Consider the following 23,918-nt stretch of genomic DNA (forward strand, 5'->3'; position numbering starts at 1 on the left):
ATAACTTAGTCTTAGCAGTTAATGGGAGTTTTATACTCTATGCGCTCAGAACAGAAATGCAGACATGACTAAAGCGTTTACTTTAAAAAGAATACTTATACAATGGACAATGACTCTTCTCATGTTAATATCTCCATGTTAAAAAGTCCTCCTTAACTTGTATGTATGGCAACTTAAAGTTTTACTAAAATCAAAGGGCATTGGACCAGAAGTCTTTCTAATGTTTCTATGCCAGGAAGGAGTAGAAACAGATGAGTCACAGAGCTGATTTGAATAAACTAAAATCCAGATCTGTTAGCCAAGAATAACAAGGACATAAGGTAGTGTAGCTCTGCCCCTTTTTCCTTTCGAATATACTCTTTTAGATGAGGTCAGAACAACTTTTTGCTAACAAAAAAAAAATAACAGACAACCAAACAAAAAAAATGCCCCAAGACCAAACCAAAACACCAAAAACTCAACAATGCAGCATTACTTGTTATCTGAATAACTGCTTTCTTCACTTGGGCACCACCTTATATTGAACTAGTAGGGAGGTACAGATGAAGATGACATATGGCGTCAGATGGTACTTCCCTCGTGCACTGTGTCAATACGTGTGTGGTGCTGAGGAGCTGTATCTTGAACTGATTTATATCTGATTCTAACCTTATTATGGGGTCCTCCGTATAGACCACATTTCTCCCATCTTTCTCACAACATTCTGAACACAGCTGATACATGGACCCTCTAACTGCAGTCAACTGTAAGGGAGTGTGAATATAGTAAGAAAGAACTTAGAGTAAACCTTGATGATTGGAAAAAAGCCAGGGCTGTACATAACAAGTTTCATGGTAAAAAAAAGGCACTGATCTTGTAATGCTTGGCTAAGAGGCTTTTTCTTTCTTAACTATGGTCTTCAGCCAATTTTCTGCCTTTCATTAATTGTGTCATTGTTGGGTATGGTAAGAAGACTAAACTTGCCATGTCTTATTCTATTCTTACAACTCAGCTTTCTCTTTCCTTTGTCCAGAAGCTGATTAAAACTGCAATCTTTCATAGTTGCTCATGGTGTGAGGGGGAGATATTTTTTATTCCATGGAAGGAAAAAATATTTTCTCATGACAAAGCAGTTCACACAGCTGGTAGAACATTCAGAATCATATTCTGCTATACAGTTTTCTTTAAACAGATTTTTTTTTATTTTAATTAGCTTCTGGTAGGATCATGGAGGAAGAGTATAATATTAATTTTCTTGTTATTTGAAAAACCTGTAGCATAAAGTGTATGCTCTTCTTGCATTCCCAAGAAATAGTCATTCAGTTAATTGTTTTAAAGAAAGAGATGTATTAAAAAGAAATACTTTCAATATATGGCTTCTCAGTTGGAGAGATGAACATGGCAGGAAGGTGAATGTGCCATGTATATATGTATGTGAGGGCGTGGAGACAAAATATTTTCATAGCACAGAAAAATGAAAGACTATGTGTTTTTTAAAAACTTTATTCGTCAGCATCTCTATCAGATTTCTGTCAATTATGGAATTATAATCTAAATATCTAAAAATCATACTTTGTAATGCTATTGCTTTTCCTGTCTACTTTCATTTTTTAATCTCTTCTGGTAGTTTGGGTATTGAAGGTCTTAAGTCCAACTTTTCATTTGAATAAGCAGTTCATTTTAAATTTTTGTGGTTAATGCTTTGCCAGCTTTAGTTTATGGAAAATGAGAGAAGTGTACTCAGCTGCCATCAAAGAGTCTACCAATTAAGATCTGAAATGTAGTGGTAAAGACTCAGCAACAATCTTCAAGGTTTTAGTGTTCACAACTCTATCACTACCAACATCAGCCATACCTGTAAAAATATTATGTAAAACAGTGATGGCAGTTTTTCCTTGTCAGTCCCAGTGTACAATAATTTGAAAAGTAATATCTGAAGTCTAATGTCTTAATGTTTTAGACTTTGGTAACATTGTAGAATTTGTTGGTTTTCCCTCTCCTAAGGAACCAAAATCAAGTCAGAGATAACTTTAGTGAATTTACTCTTCTGTGTAAGAGAGGAGAATTTGTCAAGCAGATGTGTGGTAGAGCCTTTATTTCTATTATATTAATTAAGAAGACATTATATTTTATACTACCATCAATGCTAAATTATCAGTTAGCCCTGGTTTGCTGTTATGTATAGCTTATACATATTCGAGAATGAGAATATTTTGTTGACATCATTATATAATAGTTCCTAGTCCCCGGTATTGCTAAATTCTATGCATGCTCTGCTGACATACTCTTTGAACTCTATTTTTGATTTGTTGCAGTCTGGTTTTCATTCTCAGTACATTTATCAACGAACTTTCCCTTGTGCCTACCCATCTAGTCTTTAGTGACTTCCTTTTCTATAGCCTGCTTTATGTCAGTTTTTAAATAGTTCTCTCACACATTCCCGAAGCTTCTTCAGTCTTCCTTGAAAAACTGAGGCTCTGCAATCCCACTTTCTATCACCATACATTAGACAGGACCTTCACCTAAATATTTGCTTAGTTCCTCTATCCAGTATGAAAGTGACCTCATGTAGTTTTGTCATTTTAGTTTCTGTTTAGTTTTTTTTTTTTTTCCTTTACAAGCCTGCTGCCATCAGTTCTTTTCAATGTCCTCACTTACTTTATTTTTCCCCTTCTTCTATCCCATCTAATTTTTTCAAAGTAGACCAGTTAAACTGATTTTCTTCAGCTGTAATTGTAGTCACATCATATTTTAATAACTTCACATGAGTTCCACCTTCCCTCCTATGTTTCTTCTGATCACTTAGACTTAATGATGGCAGTTATTCTGAAAATTCAAAATTCAGTAAAATTCAACCAGTTTATTATCTATACAGAAAAGATTGAAGGATGAAAAATGGGTTAAGATATCTGGAAAGCATGTACTTAGCAACTTAGAATGAAGAAATGAATTAAAACTTAATAATAAAACCATAAAATTAGGCTCAGCTAAAATTAATGTACTGTTTTCCTGTATATTATTTGATTGTTATTTTGTCTGTCTCCCATAGAACCGTCTTATATGAGTGCTGTCCTGGCTATATGAAGATGGATGGTACGAGAGGATGTCCTGCAGGTACAAGCTTATTTTCATATGAATGAGTGTATGGAAAGCATTACAACACAGGAGACTCTCACAGGTGGTCATCTTGAGAAGTGACTGCCTCTTTTTCAGAATTACTGCCTGAGACACATAGCTTCATTTGCATACAGCCAACACAGTCAAAAGTCAGCCAGCACTAACTTTAATCTTGGAGCTGAATTTCAGAGCTCCTTCCATTTACTGGGTTGTAGACAAATAATAGTGTATTCAGTTCCCAAAGCTGCCAAATAACTTTTATTCTTATTCCCATCACACCCCAGAATAACGTATAGCATACCAGTGAGATCAGAAACCCAGGATATGAGGTATGGCATATTGAAATTCTGTTTATTCTTTTTCCTGAGAAGACTTGAATCTTATTTAATAAAAGAGTGTTATAGGCTTTAAATAAACTATTAATGAGAAGGACTGAAAATGAAGACAGGATTTCTTGATTTCTCCTATTTGTGATATTCTGTTTTGCGTAAATAAAATTAATTGCAGCAAGGAAGAGTAATTTGAGAAGGAACATATTTCATAACTTTACATCCCAATATCTGAACTAATACTTTTACATTCAATGCCTATAATTAGGAGAGATGAATCCTGTTCTCATGCAAAATGATTGTAACTGTGAGACTATGGCCATTCTTACTCTCTGAATGAATCAGTATATGCACAAACCACACACTGGAAGAAGAGCAAGATGCCTCACAAGAAGAATTCTTGTCCACTATGACCAAATGAGACCCACTCCATTGATATTTTTGTGATTGTAGATGGAATTTTCTCCTGCTCTCAATAGATAGCCTCCAATTTCAGGTTGAGCTGGCACAAAACAAGACAACTCTTCTAAAGAAAGCATTACAATACTAAGTTTTGTTTGATCTAATTTTTCGTAAAGCAAAGCAAAAAATAAACAACAAGCAGATGTGTTTTGGACGATTTTTGAGTGTGTTGACAATGGAATTTTAATAGAAGCACATTGTTTTAATATTGACTTAATCAATTTCAGAAGAGCAACAGTATTGTCCAACAAAAATAAACAAAGTAGATTGTGAGAAACTGGATGACTGAAAAGTTTATAGTATTCTTATCTCATGTTTATTTTAGTTGCTCCTATTGATCATGTATATGGTACACTTGGTATTGTGGGAGCTACCTCCACGCAGCAGTATTCTGATGTATCAAGGCTGAGAGAAGAGATTGAGGGACGAGGATCATTCACTTTCTTTGCACCAAGCAATGAAGCCTGGGAGCAATTAAATTCAGTAAGTGTGTGTGTGCATGCACGCATGTGTTAAAGGGAGTTTCTCCTTCAGCTAATGTTGTTTTAGCTGCAACAGCTAAATCATCTATGATAAGGTAGACTAGAAGCAAGATTGATATTTTACACATAAAAGAATATTACCATTACACAAGTTACAACAAAAGGGTTTGCATGTTTAACATGCATGGCTGAAGCTGGAGAGTCTGAATGCATTTTCAGAAGTAACAAGCAACTGTGTTTCTTTTTTAAGCACTTGCATGACAAATATTAATACTCTTAATGCTATTAGCATAGTTTGGGGGAAACTGAGAGGAATTCCAGCAATTGCATGATGTAGATTATAATTGTACTTTGTCAGTGATTTAGGTGTCCTTCCTTCAGTAATGTTAAATAAATATTGAATCAAAGCCCCTCCAGTGATTGTCTATGATGAGACTTGTTGTCTTCCACTTGTTAATGAATCAGACTAAAACACCATTTAAGCAGAGCCAGATAGATATCAAAGTTATCGAAGTCTTGTCTCCTAACAGGAAACATCCATTGTTGAATTTATTGAAAGCATGTATTAAGGTAAAGCAATATGTACATCTTTCTGATAGGAAGAATGTTTTGAAGTTTCTAATTAATTAAATTCCTTTCTTTTTCAGGAAATTCGTAGGAATTTGGTTGACAATGTAAATATTGAACTATATAATGCCCTCCACCACCACATGGTAAACAAGCGCATGTTGACAAAAGATCTCAAGAATGGCATGACTCTGGTGTCCATGTACAATAACCAGAAATTGCTTATTAACCATTATCCTAATGGGGTAAGTCTATTCTTTTTTTTTTTTTTTCCCCCTAATATAATTATTCAGTTATAGCCATTCCTCTTTCCTTTATTTCCTTCTATAGCTAAGAAAATAGGCTATAGGAAGTTGAACATCTAGCAAGCCAGTTGCCACTGACAAAAGTAAATAAATTTTATCTTTGAAGCAATTTCACCTGTTGTGTAGACTAATCACTAAGAAAGAATTAACAAACATACACTGGTTGCTATTCAGAAATCAAAGTTCAAACAAGAATGAACTTTCCTTCTAAAAGTCAAAGACTTTTGTGGCCAAAATAAATGATCATAATAAATCTGAGAACAAAATTTACTGCTAATTTTCATGTGTTTACTAAATAATATTAAATTATTAGATTTTTTTAAAAAATTGCTGTGCATGGTTAAAGCATTTAAGATTTTGGGGGACACACATCCATTATTTGGCTTGAAAAAAATAACTTTTATAAATGCTAGGAATCTCCCAGTCAAGTTTCTCATCTTTGTTGTCTTAAATGAATGGAAATGTTTATGTTGAACTACAATTTACATCAGTAACAAAAATTCAATCACCATAGTAACCAGATATGGAAAACAAATCTGAATAATTGCAGTAACAAATAAAACTGAAACTGCTGATAGCTTTCCAGAAGTTTAGTCAGACTTTCAAATCTTACAAGGTTTTACTTAAAATAAAAAGTGAAAGAACTACAGTAAATAGATGATACACAGTACATAGATTTCCAGTCTGTAAGACTCAGATTTCAAGTGTTTGATCAAATTAATGCTTAATCTTATACTGCTTGATTCTTCAAATATAGGTTGTTACTGTTAACTGCGCCAGGATCATCCATGGCAACCAGATTGCTACCAATGGTGTTGTTCATGTCATTGACCGTGTCCTGACAGCTGTTGGAAATACCATTCAAGATTTCATTGAAGTCGAGGATGATCTTTCATCTTTTAGAGTAAGTGAACAAAACCAAAACAGCAAACAAACAAACAAATTGTTTCTTCTTTCTTTTCTATTTGTGTATGATACTTGGAACTAAGAAAGGTTAGTTCAGTAAGAGACAGAAATAAAGTAAAATAAGAACTCCAGCTGATGTTGCAACCTAGCTATATAAAAAGACAAAATATATTTTACAGAAAGAATCCGCTTCTGCTGTTTTGTGGATCCTATAGGACCACATCAATAAGACAGAATGTGTCCCTGTACATTAAAAAAATGTGTCTTCTTTTCAAGCACGGAGGTAATTAAACGTGTGAGCGTAAATAGTAGATACCCCATTACTGGAAATATTCAGGGTCAGGTTGGACAGGGCTCTACATAACCCGATCTAGCTGAAGAGGTACCTGTTCACTGCAGATGGTGTTGAACTAAATGACCTTTAGAGATCCCTTTCGACCCAAACTATTGTAAGATTCTATGATTTAAGTTACAGTGTCTCATGCTAGATAAATAATTTCAAAATGGACAATAGAAAATTGTAAAACCCCCAAATAAATTCCAGAACTTGACTCATAGGAAGTGTCAGAACACCAGTAGAGACATGTAGAAAAGACTTTTCTTGCAGAAAGGAAGCAGGTTCTTCTGTCTCCAAGTTTTTAATTTCCCTTCCTTTTAGAAGATGTGTCTGCTTAATGTGATGGCTTTTCATGCTGCACGTGTTTAAAAAAATATGCCATGGTTTTGCAAATAGCTATTGTCCTTTTCCCTCCTCCACCTCCTCAATAAATACAAAAAAATATTTTAAATGCAGAGGCATAAAGGTGGCAAAGACCCTCAGAATTCCCCAAATCTAGTCCATGATGCTTAGAAGCAGCCACATGCTTTTATCCCTTTAAAAAAATGAATATAAAAGCCAAATCTTTCTAGTCTCCTGGTGAAAATTAAGCTTTCTGTATTTTATTTTTTTCCTGTGCATTCCTTTTTATATCTCTTCTACTTGGGTTTAACTTTTGTAGATTCTAAGCAGACATTTTCAGCTAATCCTAGATGAGGTCTTACCTATTCCTCTTATATTAATTTGCATGCTTCCATAACCCTGCTTGAAAAAAACTTACTGGTTTCCAGGATACATGCTATTGTCATGCTTGTTTTTATTTCAGATGCATCACATTGCAACACTGATTTCAGTCTATCATTAAAGTACCTGTGGGCACTAGGTGAAACTAGACAGATAATACATTTTGGTAATATTTTAAATAACAAGCATTAAAAACTCAATTTATTTTCTAGGCTGCTGCTATCACATCAGATGTCTTGGATATTCTTGGGAAGCCTGGTCATTACACACTCTTTGCTCCTACTAATGAAGCTTTTGAGAGACTTCCAAGGGGAGTCTTAGAAAGAATCATGGGTGACAAGGTGGCTTCTGAGGGTATGTAACCTTTCTTTGAAGTGAGAAATACAAGTGAGTAGGTCAGAAGGAAGAAACTAAATTATTCTTGTGGCTCTGAAATCAAGCGCCTGTACTTTTATACACATAGGGGTTATTTCTTCTGTCTGTCATTTTTCCAGTTACCTAAGGATTCCAGTTCACTGAAAACTTTGTTTCCAAAACAGTGTAAATTAAACTGTGAAAATATAGGCATATTGATGCTTCTAATAGTTCAGCTACATAGTTTTCGTAGAGATTCCTGACTCTAGAAATGCAGGGCTATCTATAGGACTCTCTCATAGCTTTTTCATGAACAGCTTTTTCATACAAAAAAGACATGTTCTTGTAAAAAGCAAGTGCTGCCCTGCAAGTTGAACTGAATTTACATTATGTATTCTGACACACTGACAGTCAGCACACATTCTTCTGAGAACTACAATAAAAATGAACAATGACTGAATCAATCTGTTATGTGAACAGCGATGTAATGGACCACTAAGCAACTGAAGGCTAAACTTATGAGCTCCACTGCACTAAGCAAATTCTCCATCATTTTATTATAGTCTGATTAAGTCACTGTGCAGTATCCCAATGTAGAATGGTGAAAAGAGGGGTCTGGGCTAATTTTAATGTGAGACAATAACTAACAATGGGATCTTGAAGAAACATGATAGTTTTGTTCTGTTTTTTTTTAAATTATTTTTTCCAGTTTGCTTCCAGGAATTTTTGCCTAATTCTTTTGGTACCCACAGAGGACTACATCGAATCTCACTTATTTAGTAAAGCATGATAAAATGTAAATCTGGGGCTGACTTCATGTAGCCTATAGAGTTTTGTACTTGGAGGTCCATTTGGAGCATATCATCCACAGTCATTGAACTATATATAATACTTTGTTATATGCAGATCACAGCATAACCAGTTTTGGTTTTGAAATATAAGGGATGCCAAAGACTTTTGACCATAGATGTTGTTTAGAGGCCTACAGTGCCAATTCTCATATAATAACTTTCAATAATCTTTGAGTGCAAATAAGCAAATATGAGAGATAAGCTAGTAAACTATTAAAAATAGTGTAGATGTAATGGTATTATATGTGAACATATGTGTCCAAACACTTATATATGAACTTCCTTCTCTTTTTTCCAAAGCTCTTGTGAAGTTTCATATTTTAAATACTCTCCAGTGCTCTGAAGCCATCACAGGTGGAGCCGTCTATGAAACCTTGGAAGGAAACACAGTTGAAGTTGGTTGTGATGGTGACAGTCTGACTGTGAATGGAGTGAAGATGGTGAAACGCAAAGATATTGTGACAAGCAATGGCGTTATCCACCTCATTGATGAAGTGCTAATTCCTGATTCTGGTCAGTGATGTGTATGAAAATCTTCTTACAGCGAAGATATTTTCTACAGTCTTACCTAGATTCCCTCAGACATATTGTTATGGATAAGTATGGAGAATCAAAATCAGGGAAAGGGATAAATTGTGTGTTAAAATACTTTTTTTTTTTTTATTCCTTTATTTGCAGCCAAACAAGTTATTGAGCTTGCGGGTGCCCAGCAGACTACTTTCACAGACCTGGTGGCACAGTTAGGACTGGCATCTTCCCTAAGACCAGAAGGCCAATACACTCTCCTGGCACCTCTGAACGGTGCTTTCTCAGGTTAGTAGTCTTAAGAGATTATGCTCTGAATGTCAAAATAAACAAGAATATATGCTACCCTGACAGTTTTCTAAATAAGCTCCTGTACTTTTTCTGAGTCCCAAGGAAAGAGAACCATGGGAAGAGATACCATGCAGAAGGTCAAAATAAGCCTAATCATGGGGCCGCACAGTTTGTATTGGTATCATTTGTTAACAGAAACAGTACCACTAAATAAGATACAAAGTATGCGCAGATTGTGAGAAATGGACGGTATTAATGAATTGCCCTTTCCCTTAATCTTTGCATTACTAACATTAGATTCACAATATATTTATTCTCAAAAAATTATACAAGAAGGTTGGTATTTTCCAATACATTAGAGCAGAGAGAAACTAACCCAAATGTATAATAAAACAGGTGTTTGCATATCTGTAGAGGTGGCCACATAGGCACCCTGCTGTTCCCTCAAGAATTTGAATGTTAACTCACCAGCACAGAAGCAAATTTTGAATGGTTTTATGGGGCACATGTAGAAAGGATATAAAGTATATAAATCGCTATATATTCGTATCTAAATGGCTTTGTAGATGACACCTTAAGGATGGATCAACGCCTTCTTAAAACAATTCTGCAGAATCACATTATAAAAGTGAAAGTTGGGCTCAATGAACTATACAATGGACAAGAGCTGGAGACAATTGGAGGAAAACTGCTTAGAGTCTTTGTGTATCGCACAGTAAGTGAATGGGGCTTTCTAACAATATGTATCCCAACTATGAAGTTGAAGAATCACAAAGAATAAAAGACAAAGAAAAATAAAGCCTCTGACATTTACCATTACAGCTATCCAGCAAAAATCTTTAAGCTTTTAAGCTAGGAAACAGTGAAAATCTGATCTTTATCAATGAGAACTTTGTTTGCCTGGAAAACTCTCTGGGAAAACAAAAATTATTCCAGATTTGGCACTCCATTAATGACAATTTTTTAAAGCTAGTTTTTAGAGCTAATTAAGAACATTCTCGAGAAAATAAAAGTTGAGTTTGGAATTATTTACACTATATTAACTTACTCCAGATTTTCCTACTTTTGCTTTCTCAAGCAATACCAGATTTCCTGGCAAGAACACGCACTTTGAAATATATATGAACATTATTTTTAAATTTAGGATCCTGTTGAGAAGTATGCATCCATCTCATTTTACTATCTACATTTAAATGTACATCATTGTGTGAATAGCTACAACACTTTCTCTTTTTATCAGGCTGTATGTATTGAAAACTCATGCATGGTCAGAGGAAGTAAAGAAGGAAGGAATGGTTTTATTCACATCTTCAGACAGATCATCAATCCAGCAGAAAAAACATTGCATGAAATGCTAAGAAATGATAAGCGGTTTAGGTGAGTAGCAGTTTTGACAGCACTGAGATTTTCCTACAGAGGATAACTCTATATACAGCATAGCAGGTCTGAGAAAAAGCTGTCAGCTGTGGGTTGTTGGGTTTTGGTGGGCAGTGAGGATAGGGAAAGGGTTATTACCTTCTCAAAAAAAGAAGGCCAGGAAAAAGAAAAAGCATTCTCCTCCAGGTGTATGGTGAAAGGGCTCCCAGACTTTATGCTAGAATGGTTGTCTACAGCACATAAGAGTCACTAAGCCACCAGAATAAGCAGAATGAGAGAAATAAGAAGACAAAAGGTATTGGATGATATATCCAAGGGTATAAATGCAGTGGGTTCTGGAGGTTTAATTAACAAGTAGTACAGTTCCATATGGGTGCAGCATGACTGGTACTTACTTCTGTCCCCTGCCTGCAAGTATCTCAATATTCCTAGAGAGCAACTACCCTTGGCATCCTCCATCTCTTTGACCTGCGAGATTTTTATTCAATTAATTCTGCTCTGATCAGGTTGCCAATAGTGGTGTTTTGGTTTGGTTTGGTTTGGTTTTTGGTTTGTTTGTTTGTTTGTTTGTGTTTGGTTTTGTTTTTTTTTTTGTGTGTTTTTTTTGCTTTGTTTTGTTTGCTTTGTTTTGTTTTGTGGGTTTTTGTTTTGTTTTGTTTTCCTCAAATTCTTTTTCCTCAGTCTGCTACTCTTAATACTGTGTATATTTTTTTGTAATTTTTTTCTTCCTCCGCTGTCTTTATTTCTGGGAAATCACGAGAGTGTGTTAAAACTGATGTGCCATCTTAAAACAAAAGGCAACTAAATGCCTGAATGCAAGTATAGTTACTACAGTTCAACAGAATGAATTTATGTTTTGTCTGTTTGTTGTAAACAGCGTTTTCCTCAGTCTGGTGAAAGCTGCAGATTTAGATGATGTTCTGTCTCGACCTGGACAATGGACTCTATTTGTTCCAACTAATGATGCCTTTAAAGGTTTGACTGATGATGATAAGGATATATTAATAAGTAAGTAACAAAAAAAAAAGTGGCTAGTGCATTTCTTACACTAAAGATGTCTGATAAAAGAGTTTACCTTTTGCATAGAGCAGCTCATAGGACTTCCCTAAATCAGTTCATTCTTGGGGGTTATAGAAAATAGCATCCAACATGAATTTAAATTTCAGTCCTTGATATATTATTTCAAGGTGCAATTACCTTCCAAATTAGAATATGCATTCATTTAAATAGCTTCAACTTTTTGTCATTCAACCTTGCTATAGAATTTTTTTAAACAGAAAAGTTTCTTCTATCATGTTTCTTTTCTAGTTGTGAGCATTGCATTAAAAGATTGGGAATACTGACCTTCCTATCTTTCCTTTCTCTTCTCTGTCTATACCTAGTGATCTCTGATATCACCTGTACTGTACAAGTTAGATGTTGAATACATGTTGCTAAATGCCACTTTATGTATTTTCTTTCCATCTTACACTTTTAAACTCTGGAATTATATACATTTTTCACAAGATTTAAAAATAGTTTCTTTAATGCCATGCTTTATTTCTGTGAGAGAAGAAATGCACAGTGAATACTTCAAACTGTCCTGCAGAATTTCTCAGTAGAGAGGTAGACTGTGGCCACAGCACTATAAATATTTTGGCTTTATTTGATGCTAATGTGAATCTGGCCTGTGCACAAGTGCCAGAGGAGTGGTTGCGTTGAGTCCTGCATCCAGAAGGTCAGTCACATTTTCCATTCCAGCACTTCTCAGATCAAAGTTCAACAACATGAAGCTGAATCCCATGTATCCTTAATGAGTATGAAGAGCCCAGCTCAGAGCATTGATAAGCAGCAATCCCAGCTCTATACAGACTTTAGCTCACTAATGAGGCACTGCGAATTTTAATTATCTCTTCAGCAATTTAAAATTATGATAGTGTTCTAAATAACCTCTTAGTGTGGTGTGTCTCTAGTCCCTACCAGTAAATTAGCAATAGCCTAAATAGCTAACATTAGATATCTATAAAATGAAATTAAGCTTGTCTCAAGGCTGTGAACTGAAGTAACTGGACAAATGTCATTGTTCTGTTTTTGTTGGACTATATAGTTATTTTATTAACTAAGACTGAGCTTATCAGGTCTATTATTTTTCTCTTCAGTTCACAAATTTACATTGTACTCGACGTCAGTGCCATTTTGTATTATTTCTGTAAATAAGAATGCAAATATATTTTCCATTCTGTTTTTCAAGGGGCCTTATCTACTGTCTTTTCCTGTCATTGTCACTCAGTTTCTACTTATTTTCTTGGCAGACAAGATTTTAATTTTCCCTCATTACTTTTTTTACATTGCATTTTTTGTGTCAGATTACTTTCTGGAATTCTGTCCTGTCTTTCTTTAAAGACACTAGGTTGCTTTCTCCATGAAAACTAAACCTTAAAATATGTGGGGTTTGCTTTTTCGGGTGTGTTTTGTTTTGTTTTGTTTTGTTTTAAGGTCTATAAAGAAACACCATGTTTATCTGCAAGAAAGACACAAAGATTATTTTAACAAGTAACCAGTGGGACATAGAACAAAAGTAATCTGATAATTTGTGAAAATAGCTCTTGAATGGCCAAGTTCAGGCTTTGTATGTATACTTGATGTTATGGTCACAAAATCTCTGTGCCAATTTTAGTAGGAAGAAAAAGAGCATTTAATTGCCCTTCAGTAGTAAAACAAATTGCAGTAATGTCAATGAACAAAGCAAAAAGCAGAAAAATGAAAATGTTAATTTAAAGATACACCCAGAAAAAATTATAATCAGACAGTATTTCCATTGCAGTTTAATCAAGGCTGAAACTCTTAATAACAACCAATATCAGCACGTAACACTAATATGAAACTTGTAATAGAATGATCAATATTCCATGTAATGGAAAGCAAATGTGTCTTAAAACTGGTCTGCTTAGTACCCTGTCTCCTGGGGATGTTGTGGGTATTCCTACAGGCCATCGGATGACTTTGAACCTGCATGGACCCAAAGTGCCGGAAAACTTTGTCAGGACACTAACCTGGGCTCCAGAATCCATTTACTTCAGACAATCTTGAAAATGTTGGCTATTATTTTTCCTTCCAAATAGCAATGTCAAACTTTGAAATATGGAAATCATCCCTAGAATAGTAGTTTTTTCCCCCGTTCCCAGATTCTCCAAGCTGTGTCTGTTATCTGTAAGAACAGACAAAACCAGCACTCCAAATGACTCCTCCTTTTCTGCCTGAAACAGCAACTTTCTCCTGCCCTGGATAGGACAAGATAGGTGTGTATATAAAGAGTTGTGAATTATTCCCAGTCATCTCATAAGGATGTTGCCACAAGAGAATAATTATATTAATTGTTAGCTATGGTTCCTTTAATTGCAACAGTCTTAAGCCTGGAGTTTATCTAAGAGCTTGGTGAAATTTGATATTGCTGACTGCTTAGTAGTCCTGAAATTATTGTGTAAAGAATGATTTGTGAATCTTCTTTAGGAAAATGGCAAAAAAATATTATTAGAGGCACAAACAAATAAGAGAAAATAATACCGAATAACAGGAAAATGCTGTCAGCTTTTCTGTTCTTTTGTATAGGAGTTCTCATAGCATCTTTATGATTATTTTCTGAGTCCCTTTTTGTCATATGGTTGGGTTTTTTTTCACTTTATCATAATTTTAACAGATTCAAATTATATGTGTACATGGTATCTTCATTCATACCATGCTTAATGCAGGCTCAAGCCTGTGTGAATCCTTAGAATTCGAGAAAAAAACTATCCATTATAATTTAATTTTTACTCCTACTTTTCTTTTCTTTTTAAACAGGAGACAAAAATGCTCTCAGGAACATTCTTCTTTACCACTTGACACAAGGAGTTTTCATTGGAAGCGGCTTTGAGCCTGGTGTGACAAACATTCTTAAAACTATCCAAGGAGGGAAACTTTACTTGAAAACAGTTAAGTGTTGAAAAAGAAGTGTCCCTGATACAGCTTTGTAACAGGGATTTGACATTCTGTGTCTAGCCATGTTACAGAGTGGGATGGATTTCTCTGAACATTGTATTAGGGCTTGGGGTTTGTTTTTTAATGTCCCTAATAACTTGTGTTCTCTTTTCATCCTTTACCAGGTGAATGATACTCTTCTGGTTAATGAACTGAAATCAAGAGAGCCTGATCTCATGGCAACCAATGGTGTCATTCATGTTATTGATAAACTCCTGTATCCAGCAGGTGAGTATTAGTTAACGTAATTTATACACATTCTTGTGAATCTGTTTACATGTTATGTACATGCAATAACTTTTAACAGTTATTTCCTTTAAAGAGACAATTCCTATGTGGAATAAGAAACAGAAATTTTTCCTTGCTACTCATTTTGTAGAATACCCTTGCTTTAAACCATGGCAACTCTTTGAAATTTTATTAAAGTCAAGCATATGGAAGACAAGATGCCCTAGGCATTCTTTTCCACTAATATGGTAGAATGTATATGTACAAGTACATGCTTCTGTGCATGTTTGAGAGTGATTACTTCACTGTAAATGAATGTAAAATGAACACACATGTATGTTTTCTTTTATATGTTCATTTCTTTTGTCAGATCTGCCGGTTGGAAATGATCAGTTGCTCACAATCCTGAAGAAGCTGATTAAGTACATTCAAATTAAGGTAGTCTTTAAATAATTATCTCTTTGTCTCTTTGACAGGATGTACATTGCAATTCATAAGTGATTCTCTGGTCTGCAGACAACATATTCAGTGTTTCCCAGTTACCAAAATCTAACTATGAATGATACACTGCACTCAATAGTTGGAATTTGTGTTTCTCAACACCAAATAGTTGTAGAATATTTATATTTGGATAACTCCAATGTGAACTGACCCAAATCCCATCTCTGGTTCAGGTACACTTTTTCACTCCAGCAAAATAATTCACTTCTAAATCCTTGAGGCAATCCTTCTTTGAAAGAAACATTGAGTGGCTAAATTGCTGTGTCCTTAAAACCACCAGCCTCGATAGCCTGTGGAAGAAAATAGGCATAATTATTTTTCTCAGCTATCCTCTTGAAATTACTTTCTCCCTCAACAATGAATTTTCTCTCCATCTCCTCAACACAGACATAGGCAAATATCATAGCCTAACTTTTAGATCAATGAAGCAGTAAATCCTACCCACACTCACTAAGGAACTAAAAGGCAAGTGCTCTTTCTTTTGAATACTTAAATTATTTTTCTGTTTTTATAGTTCGTTCGTGACAGTACCTTCAAAGAGATTCCACTGACGTTTTACAGTAAGTTAATTTTAAATACTTCCAGATGAGTTTGAGATCGCTTTTTAAATATTGCCAATTCCAATCTTGAATTGTAGATCATTTTTTTCAATAAAAAAGAAAGCAATTTCTGGGAAAGTAAGATGTGCCAATGAAGCACAGGAAAAGAAAAACTCAAAGTAGAATGTTTCTGGCTGTTGTGCTACTGTATGTATTTTTTTCCCTTTCCAGATGTGTGACAGGAAAATAACCCTGAAGTAAGCTGTTCAAACTCTTTGGGATAGGCAAGATACATATGGAAAAGATTGTTTTTCAGTTTTTAGCCAAGGTTCAGTGCTTGGTGCATAGTGGATTTGTACTGCCTCTCTCTCCAAGATGTAGCACTGTACTGTACTGAATCTCCAAGATGTAGCATTGACCAAAGTCTGCATGGAGATTCTTTATTTTTCACAAATGCTTCCAGATGGACAGAGTGTACCTGTTCCACCTGTTTCTCATATGTGCAAACATGAGGCTTATATAGGAGGCAGTTGTTCTGAGTATTTTCTCTTTAGGGATTAAATGTAAAAAAGGAATCTGGTTTTTCTCTCTTGTAGCCTTTCTCAGGGTTTGGATTTAGATTCTGCATATAAAGTAGAACCTGTTGAAGAAAATGTTAGACTATAATAATAATAGTAATATAATAATAGCAATAACAATAACAATAACAATAACAATAACAATAATAATAATAATAATACTGAAGCTTTGGCTTGTGAAGGAATATGAATTTTTGCAGATTTTTACATTTCTGTAGGATTCTACCCACATTTCTCAGAAGAAAACTGAGAATGGATACAGAGGTTAAAAGACTCTTGGAACAAAAAAATTGAATAATCTGTCTTGATGGCAAGTTGAATATGAATCAACCATGTGACCTTGCATCCAAGAGGGCAACCGTGTCCGGGGTGCATCAAGCACAGCACTGCCAGCTGGGCGAGGGATGTGATTGTCCCACTCTACTCTGCAGTAGTGTGGCCCCACCCCATGCAATTTGTACAGTTTTGGACACCTCATTATAAGGACATCAGACTATCAGAGCATGCCCAGAGGAGCGTGACCAAAATGGTGAAAGGCCTTAAGGGCAAGACTGACAAGGAGCACCTGAGGTCACTTGTTTTTTTCAGCTTGGGGAAGAAAAGGCTGAGTGGTGACCTCATCATAGTCCACAAATTCCCCAAGGGAGGCAGTGAAGGGGGAGATGTTGATCTGCGCTCTCTGGTGAACAGTGACAGGACACAAGGAAGTTGAACAAACCTGCATCATGGGAAGTTCAGATTGGACTTTAGGAAAAGATTCTTCCTTGAGAGGGTGGTCAGTCACTAGAACAGGCTTCTCAGGGAAGTGATCACAGTACCAAACCTGTCAGAGTTCAAGGAGGGTCTGGGTGACACTCTATCATATGGTTTAGTTTTAGGCTGTTCTGCAAGGAGCAGAGAGTTGGACTTGATGACCTTTCTGGGTCCTTTCCAACTCAAGATGGTCTATGACTCTATCTCCCACACCAGTGAGAGTAGCACTAGAGGGAATTCCTGTAAACTGAAGCAAGGGAGGTGCATGTCAGACACCAAGAAACTTGCAGCTGTTGATTTAGTTGAATGTGGAAACTTGAAGCCTGGGACCTCAACCGTGAAGGCTTTTCTACCAATGAATGGATGAGAGTCATTTATCAGAGGTGTTCAATGAATACTTGAGTCTATCTTAGGTGCAGAGGGACAACTTGATCTCTCAAGGGCACCACAGTCAAGCGCTCTGTGATGATCTATCAAGTGTAAGAATAGTTTTGAATGTCAGATGCTTTCATCTGTTTACCAGGTTAGCTCCCTAATGAAAAGGACAAGATTTGAATTTCAGATAGGTCAGGGAATTGTGCTAATCTTTATGCAGGGAATTGCGTGAACCATTATTATTATCTATCTTACATTATCATGGGTTTTGTGACCAGTGGGTTTCACAAGGAGCAAAAAAACCAAACCAAATAACATGCCAGAAGACTCTGTTTGCAGGTAACTTGTATACACCACCATTTAGTAACTCGAACTGAGATCCATAACCTAGATCCTTTTGATTTACATTTCCATACATTAATATCTATGATTTTATCCACATCTTTATGAGCAGACCAAATCTAAATGATCATTGCCATAAAGAAACTATAAGAATGGAATGTGCTTTATATTCCATTTTCTATACTTTCAGAAATTAACATAATTGAAAGCAACGTCCAGCCCATCATCAGAAAGGAAGGTAAATGAGGCCCTGAGTATATATATTTCTGTATACGTTCGCATACATATACAGAATATATATTGTAAATATTTCTTTAACAGGATGTGTTTTGTACATAACTGCAGGATGTTCTGCACTTTGCTGGAAAAGCAAAGATACAAATATTGGAATTAGAACTGGCTGAAATATTTTGTATAAAAAGATTTCCCACAGTTGTTCTCCCCAAATGGGTTTTCTCCTTTTTCTACAGGCATTTAAAAATATTTTAAGAAAATATTTTTTTCAAGCAATTTATTTTAAGTGCCACAAATATCACTATACTTTCAATAAAAACATTTATTTTTTAATTAAACATTTATTTAAAAAATAAGTACACTTGTTTCTTGAACTGTGAAGAAAAAAAATAATCAGTTCATTTTTTTATAGTTTTCAATCAGTTCTAAACACCAATATCTGTCGGATGCTTGGAAAGGATGGTTAGCCAAAATTTGTTTTTCAATTTCTCAAGGAATCACATGACCTAAAGTTTAATGGTGGGACTGAAGAGATCAAAAAGTGGGACGGGGATTGTCAAAATCACTTGTGATTCAGAAATTAACTAAAACACGCATTGGTTTCACTAGACCAGGTACACTGCTAATGAGATCCGGTTCCTTGGTGAAATAAAAATGCTCAAAGAAAATTGGGCCAAGCTCAACTGAGGAGAAAGGCAGCTAAAACTGTATTGGAAAAATTTTATCCAGACTGTTTAATCGTTGTTTCTGGGAAGACTTTTTTCCCAACAGAAGTGACATGAACTTGTTTTTTCGATATCTTCTCTGTGTTTCATGCCACCTAAGATTATAAACACCATCTACCATATATGCTGATCTTGGTTGCCTAGTGTTCATCATTAAACCAGATCCACAGAGCAATATAAATGGATAGATGATTCCATATAGTAATTCATCCAAGATATTTTAGTAATCTTCCTATGATAAAGGTGAATCACTCTCTGAAAGTACCTGTTCTTCTAGGCTAAATCCAGAGACAGGGTGATTTACATGGTTTACAAGTCGAAAGTTAAGTGAAACAAGCCCCTCTTTTAAAGGAAAAAAATAAATGTAGCACTTCTATAGTCAAATGTGCAGCTTATATTCACCAAGGAGAGAAAAAAATACAAGAGCAATACCTTTAAGATTCCAGAAATGCCGGAGAGCAGGCTTCTTACCAATATATGTAAAGACTTCCTTTCAGCAACTGAGGATCTGTTTTTTGCCTGAGACTTCTCAACAGATGTTTAAAATATCAGATAAACAAAAGTAAAGTATGTAAATAGTAAGTGTGCAATAAGATCTAAATTTAAGATAGCGTGGGAGGAAGTTCAAGATTTTACAGCATCATTGCAAGTGTCTTCTCAGATACTCCATTACAGTCATGTGCTACGGGGATAAGGCTAACTTCATCTCATCCCCGTGGAATACCATAAATATTTTTATGACTATTTGTAACCTGTTGTTTTTTTCCTATGTCACAGACCCATCTGTCACACAGCTCACTAAATTAATTGAAGGGGAACCTGAATTCAAAATAGTCAGGGAAGGGGAGACAATAACTAAAGTGATTCATGGAGGTTAGTATGTTTTCAGCAACTCAATTTGTATTAGTTAAAATTTGAAACATTCACTATTCCCAGTCATTTTCTCCTTTGTGTAGGTGATTCCTCTGATATGTTAGACAAGTGTTCTGTTTTTAACAAGACCTTCTGGAAGTGTTACAATTTTATTGCATCATCTCATTCTCACGTCTCATGCATTTCAATAAAATGTTTTTGTTTTTTTTTTTTTCCCAGTTATGTCCTATAGCTACAACCAAGACAGTATTAGAAATGCTCTGCATGCTGACATACCGTCTATCTCAGTTAAGAATTATTTGCTGGGTTTTGTCCTGCAATCAAAAATTCAGTACGTAATTCTGTGATAGAAACAGTTTTATCAGACAGGTAAACTTTGCCTCCTGTTTTGCTAGAGGCATTGAGAAGTTCACATCTAGGGTGCTTTTAAAGGCAAAACACCATGTGGCCATCCAAAATTTGGAGGAAACTTAGTTCCTGGTCTGCTCTGAACATTTTTATTTTTCATGAAAGACGCTATGGTATTTTCTTGTGTGCTCCAGCAAGTTTCAGTATCTCAAAAACAGTACTTGTAACACTGTTCATCATCTGATTAATGTCTTCATTTTAAAATTCCTTGTAGAACCAATTATTAAAACATACACCAAAATAATTGATGGGCGACCTGTGGAAGTGACAGAGAAAAAAGTAACGGAAGAAAGAATTATTCAAGGTAAATTTTTCTGAGCTATTAATACTTAGTGAAGACCACCATTACCTACAAAAGTAACACATCTTAATTTCTTTCCTAATGCCTAAACTGTATTTCCCAGAGAGATAAATCTTCCCTAATGCTTCCCACTGTCTATGTATATCTATGTATGGCTCATATGTCTATGTCTGGCTGTGTGTGCTACATACACATATACAGAAATGGCAACAATATTTTAACAACATGCAAAACAATGAAAACTTGCTTTTTTTTTTTTAAATGTATTTGCAAAGTGTGTGCTTTTTCAAATTTCTTGCTACCATTTCAGAATTAGACTGCTTTTATTGCCTTTTTTTAAGTCTGTCTTGCTTTAGAAAGAAGGTTTTTGTGAACTTTTGCATTGTATATCCCCAAGTAGGCTTCATTTGATAAAAGTTAGACCTTCAGTGTGTAGATACCTACTTTTACATGTAATCCCATGTTCTCTTGACACTAATTTCAGAAAAAAAAGACTTCTCTGTTTCTCAGGATGGAGGGGGCCTAAACTGATCTGTCATCCATAAGTTAGATTTTTTTATTCAGCTAGTGTAAGATAAAACTAATGCACATCTGTGTCCCTTGATCTTCTTCCACAGTAACTTTAAAACTCTTTGACAAATTTCAATTATATTTGACGTACTACAGAGCTATTTCTCTAAGTATCCTAGAAACTTCATAGAAATTGAAAAGTGGAGTATTCAGGCAGTCACAAATTCTCTGCTAATATGTTTTTATCCCCTTAGTTAACTCACAGTTTTAATGCTGCCATTAAAACTCAGAGCAGTTGTAAGGGAAAGACAGTGTTGTAGGAACGTCTTGACTTAGCAGAAAGACTTAATATTCAGTTTATTTAAGAAATCTTAAAATTCAATTTAAGAAGTCATTCAAGAAAGAGAGAAAGAACCAGACAGGTTATTCTCATATAGCTATTTACTATAATGAAAAAATCTGAATGAAAAACACTGGCGGTTTCTGAAGAAACCTGGGACTATTTTTCAACACAGAATTTCTGGGGGAGAAAATAAAACAAAACAAAACAAAACAAACCACTTTCTTATTTCTCAAATTCAAGTTTCATTAATACCCACATGAAATGTTTACTATAATGTAATTGCCAGTGTTTCAGACCTGATATCTCCTCATCCCTCTATGGCAGAAATTGATAAAGTATTCAAAATGTTAAGCTCTCAAGTTATTCATAGCAGCAATATAAACAACAATATCTATTTACAACAGTAGAGCCAGACTCTTTTGCACTTAGTGTTTAAAACTGTGTCTTACTTCAAGAATGTGAGCAGATATTTGTTATAACTATGTTATATTTTTCTAAGTACTTTCCTGAATAGCTATAAATGGTATTTGTAACCTTCTTTCCATCTTATTTGGGACACAGTGAAAGATGAAATGGTGGTAAAAGTAGATCAAAGCATGTTAACCACGGAACAATCCCAGCTGTTAAATAGGAAAAAATAATTTAAAAGGCAGTCCTGTTATATCTGATTAAATCACCATCTTACACATTTTTTCCAGGTCCTGAAATAAAATATACCAGAATTACTGCAGGTGGTTCAGACAATGAAGAAAAGTTAAAGAAATTGCTTGAAGAAGGTTAGTGTCCTTGTTCTATTTCCTTACTTTAAAATATATATGTCAAAATCTAGTGTTCTGGTTTGAGTGTCTGATCTTCACATTTCAGTCAGCTTCACAGTTGAGGCTGCCTGGGTCTCATGCACAGTATGCTATGTCCGTCATGCAATATTATATTTTCAGTGCTTACATGGAATTTAATTTCATAATTTTGTAATAATTTTGTAATTTGGCAAAATGCTATAGTAGGATTAATTCAGTAACATGCTGTCATTGCATTGTCAAATGTTTTCTGTGAATCAATGTTGTGCCATAACCTGTATCCTATCAGAGGTTACCAAGGTGACCAAATTTATTGAAGGTGATGGTCATTTACTTGAAGATGAAGAAATCAAAAGGCTTCTGCAGGGAGGTAATTCAGTGTATTATAACTAACCTTTTTGCTACAGGTTATGATAACTGAAACCCCTGTCAGATACAATGATCTCAACATTTTAAAGACTGACCGAACGGAGGTATAATTTTAATGGGAAAAATAATGGAATTCCATATGTGAAGTGCCAGATGTCTATGAAATGGAAATAACTACCAAATTTTGATTAATAAATTTTGTTATTATATTGATTAGGAAAAAAAAAATATTTGGGAGTTTTTTCAGTCTTTAAAAAGTTATCTAATTAAAACTCAGGGGAGCAATGAAGATTTATTCCATTAGCTGTGAACTCTTAAGCAAATTTAAACCTGAAAAACACTTATGAAGTGGAAAGTACTGTAAAAGGCCAAATTCATCTTAATTATCAGTTCATCAGAAATGAATATTCATTGCCCTCAAGATAATAATAAAGGCATGTTGAGTATCTTTCTTTCAGTGCTTACAGGTGATGGATATCAATGCATTAACTTTAATTCTCTTCAAATATAGCACTCCAAGGAATGGTTTTCTTTCCTTCTTGCTCTTTTAATTCTAACAGTTTCGGCAATATATAACCAGTAGCTGTAGAAAACTGGAAAAGAACTTGTGCTTATGAAGTTAATATTTTTCTCTGAATTTGGAATGTTCTCTGCTTCATGTAGATTAGAAAAACTATCTATAATAGCAACGGAGAATTAAAAAAGAGAATTCAAGTGCTGTGATTTTAGTAAATATTAGTGTAAACCCACGTCAGGAGCTCAAAAATATGTGGATATTTCTCTTGATATATATTAACCGAATCCACTTAATTTTGTGTTCACTTCTCAGTAAGTTACAAACTTGAATACTAGCGAAGTAGCTCACAGCCAGCCATGTGTTCACTGAAATAAATCTTGTAGTCCTTCAAAAGCACTATCCTGTGGATGTGACTTAAATTTAATTTTAAAACTGAGTGATGGCTGAGCAACACAGAAAGATTTCCACCAGTCAAAACCATGATAGTTAATAATACAGTTAGTGTTAGAGACAAGTTATGAATGGTCATATGGTTATGAATACTGTTGACTGTATTTCTGTCTTCTGTTTTGAACATCTAAATCTTAGCTTTACAGATCTAAGACAGGACTTCAGTGTTGAATATTTAAAAACAAAGTTGAAAATGAAATAAATTTTAGGAAGAAAATCTCTCCATATACTGAACTATGTTCTACTGGTGTCAACAAGACAATAAAGAGCAAGAGCAAACTTTACCTGTAGAACTGCTGAAAATTCTGGTGACAGTTCAGATTCCAGAATCTAACAGTTACAATTGTAATTGCAATCATCTTCAGTTACAGAGGCATGCAATTAAACAGGCATGATCTGTAGAGATACATCTTACAGTGGTACTACAGGTGTATGAAAAAGAGATATTTTCTCTGTAGTAAATTTGGAAAAGAC

General features: G+C 34.9%; 1 protein-coding gene across 8 annotated transcripts in view; it reads left to right on the plus strand.

The window, feature by feature from the left end:
- Positions 1–23,918, plus strand: part of POSTN (periostin) — a 34,025-nt gene that overhangs the window by 5,436 nt on the left and 4,671 nt on the right. For 4 of the 8 annotated variants that reach the window (XM_082068958.1, XM_082068959.1, XM_082068961.1 and 1 more), the window contains exons 3-21: positions 3,029–3,093; positions 4,213–4,370; positions 5,017–5,181; positions 5,999–6,145; positions 7,420–7,561; positions 8,713–8,925; positions 9,091–9,225; positions 9,795–9,943; positions 10,469–10,605; positions 11,483–11,613; positions 14,425–14,555; positions 14,727–14,829; positions 15,200–15,267; positions 15,845–15,890; positions 18,108–18,155; positions 19,654–19,749; positions 20,372–20,461; positions 22,010–22,087; positions 22,398–22,478. In XM_082068958.1, the coding sequence (XP_081925084.1) occupies positions 3,029–3,093; positions 4,213–4,370; positions 5,017–5,181; positions 5,999–6,145; positions 7,420–7,561; positions 8,713–8,925; positions 9,091–9,225; positions 9,795–9,943; positions 10,469–10,605; positions 11,483–11,613; positions 14,425–14,555; positions 14,727–14,829; positions 15,200–15,267; positions 15,845–15,890; positions 18,108–18,155; positions 19,654–19,749; positions 20,372–20,461; positions 22,010–22,087; positions 22,398–22,478 (2,183 nt within the window). The remainder of the gene's footprint in view (positions 1–3,028; positions 3,094–4,212; positions 4,371–5,016; positions 5,182–5,998; positions 6,146–7,419; positions 7,562–8,712; positions 8,926–9,090; positions 9,226–9,794; positions 9,944–10,468; positions 10,606–11,482; positions 11,614–14,424; positions 14,556–14,726; positions 14,830–15,199; positions 15,268–15,844; positions 15,891–18,107; positions 18,156–19,653; positions 19,750–20,371; positions 20,462–22,009; positions 22,088–22,397; positions 22,479–23,918) is intronic. The other 4 variants (XM_082068964.1, XM_082068965.1, XM_082068960.1 and 1 more) reach the window with 3 other exon arrangements.

Source organism: Streptopelia decaocto (genome assembly GCF_964273445.1).
Source record: "Streptopelia decaocto genome assembly, chromosome: 1".
NCBI lineage: Eukaryota > Metazoa > Chordata > Aves > Columbiformes > Columbidae > Streptopelia > Streptopelia decaocto.